Raw genomic sequence first — 7343 nt, 5'->3', positions numbered from 1 at the left:
AGTTCCCTGTGCTATACAGCAGGTTCTCATTAGTTATCTATTTTATACATATTAGTGTATATATGTCAGTCCCAATCTCCCGATTCATCCCATCCCCCCTTTCTCCCCTTGGTGTCCAAACGTTTGTTGTCTACGTTTTTGTTTGTTTGTTTGTTTTTTTGCGGTACGCGGGCCTCTCACTGTCGTGGCCTCTCCCGTTGCGGAGCACAGGCTCCGGACGCGCAGGCTCAGCGGCCACGGCTCACGGGCCCAGCCGCTCCGCGGCATGTGGGATCTTCCCGGACCGGGGCACGAACCCGCGTCCCCTGCATCGGCAGGCGGACTCTCAACCACTGCGCCACCAGGGAAGCCCATGAATAACTTTTAAAAGTCATGAATTAGGGACTTCCCTAGTGGTCCAGTGGTTAAGAATCCACCTTCCAACAAAGGGGACGTGGGTTTGATCCCCTTGGTTGGGGAACTAAGATCCCACATTCCGAGGGGCAGCTAAGCCCGTGCACCCCAACTATTGAGCCGGCGTGCTGTAGAGCCCGCGTGCCACAGCTAGAGAGAAGCCCGTGCGCCGCAGTGAAGGATCCCTCATGCTGCAGTGAAGATCCCATGTGCTGCAGTTAAGACCCGATGCAGCCAATTAAATAAATAAATAAACATTAAAAAAAAATCATGAATTAAATTCAATTTTATTTTTTTAAAAAAAGAGATTTCGACCATAAATTTTCCAAACTTAGTGAAAACTATAAACTCACAGAAGCAGCTCAAACACAAACCCACATTCACACCCTCCCCTGCACCTCCCCCCTGCCCTGCCACACACACGACATGAAGGAAACTGTACCAAGGTACATCATAATCAATTATTCAAAACCAGTGATAAAGCATCCAGATTAAAAAAGCCACGTTCCTCACAAGGAACAAAGGTGAGAATGACAGCCAGTTTCTTATTGGGAACAATGCAAGTGAGAATATGGTAAGCAACATCTTTAAAGTGTTGAAAGGAAAAAAAAAAAAACCTGCCAACCTAGAAGTCTGTGCCCAGCAAATATATCTTTCAAAAACAAGGGTGAATTAAAGGTGTTTTTAGAAATTCAAAAACTAAAAGGACTCATTTTCAGCAGATCCACACTGCAAAAAAATGTTAAAGGATTATCATGCCAAAACCCTTTTCAGAAGAATTTTTTCTTTCATCATATATCACAAATAGCAAAGAGTTCAGGCTAATGACATCCCATTTGTTTGAGGATAAAAAGTTAATATCTTGCACCTCTATTTCTTTGTCTTTCTTTTTTGATCTTACAGAGAAGATCCGAGGAATCATTTGCTGTTCATTAATTTCATTGACTTTTTACTGTAATTAAAAAGATTTTTTGGGCTCCCCTGGTGGCGCAGTGGTTGCGAGTCCACCTGCCGATGCAGGGGACACAGGTTCGTGCCCCGGTCCGTGAAGATCCCACATGCCGCGGAGCGGCTGGGCCCGTGAGCCATGGCCGCTGCGCCTGCGCGTCCGGAGCCTGTGCTCCGCGACGGGAGAGGCCACAACAGTGAGAGGCCCGCGTACCGCGCTAAAAAAAAAAAAAAAAAAAAAAAAAAGATTGTTTTTTTTTCCTGTACTACCTCTTGATTTAATGTGTGCTGTAAATTGTAGAAAATAAATAGATTTGAGAGTTTACTATGATTACAGTGCTATGAGGAAGAATTTTTAAGAACAGAAAATATAGTCCCACCCTTAGGGAGTGTCTAAATCTAATTGGGAGACTAAAACAAAAATCAGAAATTCACAGTTAGTACACTTGTATCAAATGTGTTTGGGGAAAGAACAAAGAAGAGGTCAGAATAAGGTGAGACTTTATTGTCATTTCCTCTATTGGGTGTGACAGGTGATTCATTCACTGGGTGAATTCTTACTGAGTATCATCTGTGTGCTGGGCATGGCACTGGGCTCTGGAGATACCACCATGACTCAAAAGATGAAGCTTCTGCTCTCTGAGCTAACAGACTAGGGAAGAAGTCAGCCAATAAGTGAGCGAGCAAGCAAATAAATAATTCCAACCTGGGATAACTGCTGTGAGAGAATAAAGAGGGATGCTGCTGCTTTAGGTAACGTGGCCTAGGAGGGTCTTCCTGAGGAAGTGGGAACTGAGCTGAACTTGGAAGAAGAGAATGAGAAAACCAGGGAAAAGGTATACTAGGGGGAAAATGTTCCGGAAAATTCTGAGGGAGGAGAGACTTGCCCATCTTTGAGAAACAGCGGGGAGGCTTGTGTACAGGCATGGTGGCGAGCCTGGAGGAGAGTGGTATGTAGCGAGACTGGATCACGTGGGCCCTTGGAGGCTGTGCTGAGGAGTGCTGGCCTGTCCTAGGAGAAAGGGAAGCCACTGCAGGGTGTCCAGGAAGGAGGGACATGATTTGTGGTTTTTTTGTTTTGTTTTTTTTTGTGGTATGCGGGCCTCCCCCTGTTGTGGCCTCTCCCCTTGCGGAGCGCAGGCTCCGGACGCGCAGGCTCAGCGGCCATGGCTCACGGGCCCAGCCGCTCGGCGGCCTGTGGGATCCTCCCGGACCGGGGCGCGAACCCGGTTCCCCTGCATCGGCAGGCGGACGCGCAACCACTGCGCCACCAGGGAAGCCCATGATTTGTGTTTTTGAAAGATCATTTTGGCTGCTGTATAGAGAGCACATGGTAGGAAGCAAGAGCGGAAGTAGGAAGAAGTGCTCTAGGTCCCTCGCCCTTCTCTCTGAACCTTGAAAGCCAACAGAAGGACCATCCGCAGTGATTGTACAAAATGGTTCTGTGGGAACCCATGTGATACAATGGAAAGGTCAAGGGCTTGACGCTCGAAATACCTGCATTTGAATCCCAACTCTCCTACTTACTATTATACCTTTTGAATGTGGGCAAGTAATTTAACTTCTCTAAGCTTCTCTAAGCTTCTGTTTTCTTGTTTGTAAAATGGGGAGGAAAAACACTTAACCTTTAGGGTTGTAGTGAGGGATGTGTTAGGTGATGTGTAGGAAGTACGCTTAGGGGTACCCGACACATGTTCTCTCCTCTTTCCTCTTCCTAGTGTGGGCCTTTAGGGTAAAACAAAGAAAAGATGCTTGCTTCCTGCCATGAGCCTCCAGATGTCCATAAACTTAGCTGAGTGTGGAGAGTGTGTCCTCGGTGATGGTGCTGATGGGGGGGTGGGGGGCGGTGCATAGAGCAGTCCCTGGTGCCACTGCTTTCATCACTCCATTCCTAGAAGGGAGTTGACTTTAGGATGGGCAACTGTGCCCATTTGGTAGCCATCTGCTACTGATTCTCTAGTTTGAGTTCTTCAGGGAATTTGGAGCAAGAGAAGCATCGATAGCCTAGTGGTTGAGAGCGTTCGCTTTGAGGACAGAGAGAGGTGGAGTCAAGTTCTCGTTCCGTCATTGACTAGGTGTACAACCTTAGGCAGGGCGCTCTCTTCTCAGCTTCTGTGTCTGTGACGTGAGGACGGTGATGGTCCCCAGGAGGTTGTGGTGAGGATGCGGCAGAGCCCTGCGTCTGATAACCTGGACAGGCTGGCCGTCGTGGGACTTGATGAGATAGTGCTTGTGAGGGGACCAGCTCGGTGCGTGGCACACAGTACTCACCAAATAAAGTATAGCTCCTACCTACTGCTATTATTGTTGCTGGTTTTAGTGAGAATATATTTTTCCAAAAGTACTTTCTGAATGACCTGCATATTGTGAGACCTAGTTAAAGGTAAAAATGAAAACTGAGCAATTTGTCTGCTTTTGTTGCTGCTTTTTCATGTCCTAGGTGGACAATCAGCTCATTGGCACCACGCAGCCCTTCATGCTCTTTGTGACTCCACTGAGCAATGAGAATGAGGTCATTGAGACAGGCCCTGCTGTGCAAGTGAACACGGTGAAGTTCCCCAGTAAGAGTGCACTGACCAACATCTACAAGGTAGGCTGGTGGCCTTGATTTGTCCTCTCGCAGCCAAGGCTCAGGGCAGCAGTTCAGGCTGTGGATGGAAATAGTCCAGTTGGGGGTAAGGCACTAAGCGACTCGATACATTGTGTAGCGGAATTGATGGAAACCCCTCCTAAAACTTCAGATTCTCAGTTGTGTTGTCGATGATTCAGTGGGCAATAGTACTGAATCCATAGGGGCCAGAGTCTGTATTCGTCAGCGTGAAGTCTCTGCAGGAACGTATAGCATCTTCTAGACTGGTCGTGACCAGTCATGATCTCAATATATTATTAAAATAATAATCCAAAAATTAGCACACAACATTGTAAATCAACTGTACTTCAATGAAATAAATTAAAAAAATAATAATCCAGGACTACTGGAAAGGGGATAGGAAGGGCCTGACCTTGGGACAGACATCCTCCTCTGTAAGCTGCCACACTGTTTACTAAAAGCAGATCATTCAGAAGTGATAAACTTTCTTTCCTGGAGAAGTCTTCATGTACAAGCTAGCGTTATAACACCAAATTCTGGAAAAGTGGGAGCTAAGACGTTGCTTCTCATATTTCTGGTCCTTTGTCACCAGCGCCAGTGGGGTCAAGCCTGCCTGTGGCCCTCATATTCACAAGCCCAGTTCTGCTCCTTAAACTAGCTGCTGTCCATGTGAGCTCAGTACCATATACCACAGTGCATCTGAAAGTGTAATCCTGACTAACCAGACACAGATGCCCTGGGAACCAAGCAATAGGATGGTGAATCGTCTACTAAACATCTTCTGGAATTTTTGATTCATTATAACAATGTAGAGAGAGATGAGCCAGAAAAAATTTGGCAGTATGATTATGAAATCACATAAGTAAAGAGACGACGCCATATCACAGGGGCCTTCTTAGGGCGTGGATGAAAGTTCCTCTGGCGTTCGCACTGTAAATCAGAATTTCTTTATCTCTAGCATCTGATGGTCACGGCTCAGAGATTCACGGTACAAATTGAGGAGAAACTGCTCCTCAAGCTGCTGAGTTTCTTTGGCTACGATCAGGCAGAATCAGGTAATGTCGAATGTTCCAGGTGTGTATCTGGGAATTGGCCCAAGGGTGGCATTTTTTTAGTCTGCTTGTGAAAATAGGTGGCCTCTGAATGCCTGGCAAGCTCCCTGTCCACTTCACAGTCTGAGCTGGGAAGCTAAGGTTTGTGGTTCAGTTCTCTTTCTAAGTACTGCGTGTTGACAGGTATTGAGGTGTATCTGTGTACGAAAGAAGCTGCTCCAAGGGTCTCTGGCGTCCCAGCATACCCAGGGGCAAGCTTTTGGGAAGCAGTATATTGTTCCTCTTTGTTTCATGTTTTTTGACTCATCTGCTTTAAGATGGCAGAAATGATGTTAGTCATTTAGCAAACCACTTTGTTTCCTAACCTTTGTTTATTAAACAGATTCAGGGCCAAGAATCAGAAATCCCGTCGGCAGTTCCTTTGGTTTAGCTGAGGAAAAAAATTGGCTAGCCTCAACTCCTTAACTTTTTTTCACATCCATACCCTTATGCCTTAATGTAATTACAAAGGTTTCTAGTTACTTTACTCTTCTTTGGAGAGGGGAGTAGGATAAGCTTTTGAAAGACCTAAATTTTCCAGCAGTGCCACAGAAATTATGTAGCTGTCGTCTCTTTATTTTAGATGCCTCATCATGGCCTTTGCTAGACTGTATATACAGCTTAGAAAGAAGTCAGTAATGCTTAGTCTTTTGAAGACTAAACTAAATACTGAGCCTAAAGAAATGATAAGATAGAGACTTTTAATGTTTGTCTGCCCAGGTTGGCTAAAGGGGGGAAAAAAAATCCCTGGGGACATGTGTACATATGAACATACACGCACACAGTGCAAGAAAAATATTTTTGCTCTTTTTATCCCAGACTTAGACTTTAAGCTTTAAGTGTATTTGGTATCAGGAGCAAGATCCTGTCCGTTTAATGCTGCGTTCTCCACTTTGGGTCAGAAGGCCAGTGTTTATTTGTATTCAGAGAGCCACTTGAGCCTGCCTGCCAGGTATCTGTTCTCTTTTGGTACCTTCCTGGGAAGTTTTACTTTAAATTTGATTGGACACGCTTTTCTTGTAAGTTGCTCTAAATAAATTTCTCCCCAAGCATTGTCTAGTGGATTTAGACTCTTTTGTAAAATCCTTGCCTGCCTTTCGTTGTGGAATCTCTTCTGCCTTCTGTAACTATTCCTGTTCCCTGAATACAGATAAGCCTGTTTCTGTTGCAGTATCTTTTTTTTTTTTAACCTATTCCCTTCTTTCTCTAAATAGAACTATATAAAAGCTTACAGTATAAATTTGTTTGATATGTAGATATGTACAGTCCCTTTGGTTTTATTTCTAAAAGCACATGAATCCAAGTGCAAATAAGCTGCCCACATGGGTGTGGGGACAGCATCAAGTTGAAGAGCACATTGCTGTGTTTTAGCCTATGTTCATCCCTTTTACTTCATGAGATAACAAGTGAGAAGTCTGCCTCCACTCTGCTATTTAAATGATGTCCACTGTTTGGGAGAGAGAGCCACTTGTCTTGATGTTGGTTCTTTATAGCCTGCAGCCCGTTTCTTTTTAAGGCATTTATGTTTCGCTCAGATTCATCATTTAATTGGTCATGTTGTTCATGATGATTCAGCTAAACTGCACTCCAGAGTACTTATTTAGGTATCATTTTCTGAAATAAATTCAGATAATCTGGGTCATTTATAATAATAATGATAACGACATGGCTTCTAGAAAACGCATTGCCAGCAAGCACACCCATGACCTTTGGCTTTCCCACCTGGATTATTTTTTCCAGAGAATGATATCTGCCAGATGGTAATAGAGTCGCAAATCAAAAGATTAAACTATTGTACTTTTTGGATCAGCAACATGAACCAGATCTACTTTTACAAAGAAATGGCATCAGGGTACTGTACATATTACTGAGCCCTGAAAAATTAAATTTAGACAAATAGACGTTTACATTTTTCTGTGAGTTTCTTTTCAATGTGAATGAAAGTATTTGAATCATGAGACTTCAGAGGAAACTTATTTTTCAAGAAAACAATTCTACCTTTGTACCAGAGGTGGAAAAATATGACGAAAACCTCCACGAAAAGACAGCTGAGCAAGGTGGGACGCCAATTCGATACTACTTTGAAAATCTCAAAATCAGCATCCCCCAGATCAAGCTGAGCGTGTTCACCTCCAACAAGCTACCACTGGATCTCAAGGTGAGCTGCTAGCTGGGTAAGTTTTAAAAATGACTTTTCCTTGGAAAAGAATGAGTGTGTTTACCACTTGCTTTTTCTGTCCAGCATCATCATTTGTAGCAGATTTTTTTTTTTTTTTTTTTGCGGTACGCGGGCCTCTCACCGTTGTGGCCTCTCCCGTTGC

The 7343-nt window shown here is 44.3% G+C and overlaps 1 protein-coding gene across 1 annotated transcript in view; it reads left to right on the top strand.

Annotated features, from left to right (window-relative positions):
* VPS13D (vacuolar protein sorting 13 homolog D) overlaps positions 1 to 7343 on the top strand; it is a 236236-nt gene that overhangs the window by 128300 nt on the left and 100593 nt on the right. The window contains exons 60-62 of the mRNA XM_028487836.2: positions 3782 to 3931; positions 4890 to 4986; positions 7032 to 7180. Of these exons, the coding sequence (XP_028343637.2) occupies positions 3782 to 3931; positions 4890 to 4986; positions 7032 to 7180 (396 nt within the window). The remainder of the gene's footprint in view (positions 1 to 3781; positions 3932 to 4889; positions 4987 to 7031; positions 7181 to 7343) is intronic.

The sequence above is a fragment of the Physeter macrocephalus genome, chromosome 3, assembly GCF_002837175.3.
Source record: "Physeter macrocephalus isolate SW-GA chromosome 3, ASM283717v5, whole genome shotgun sequence".
In the NCBI taxonomy this organism is placed as follows: Eukaryota; Metazoa; Chordata; class Mammalia; order Artiodactyla; family Physeteridae; genus Physeter; species Physeter macrocephalus.
The sequence above is the reverse complement of the archived record's forward strand: the minus strand, read 5'-3'. Positions and strand labels throughout refer to the sequence as shown.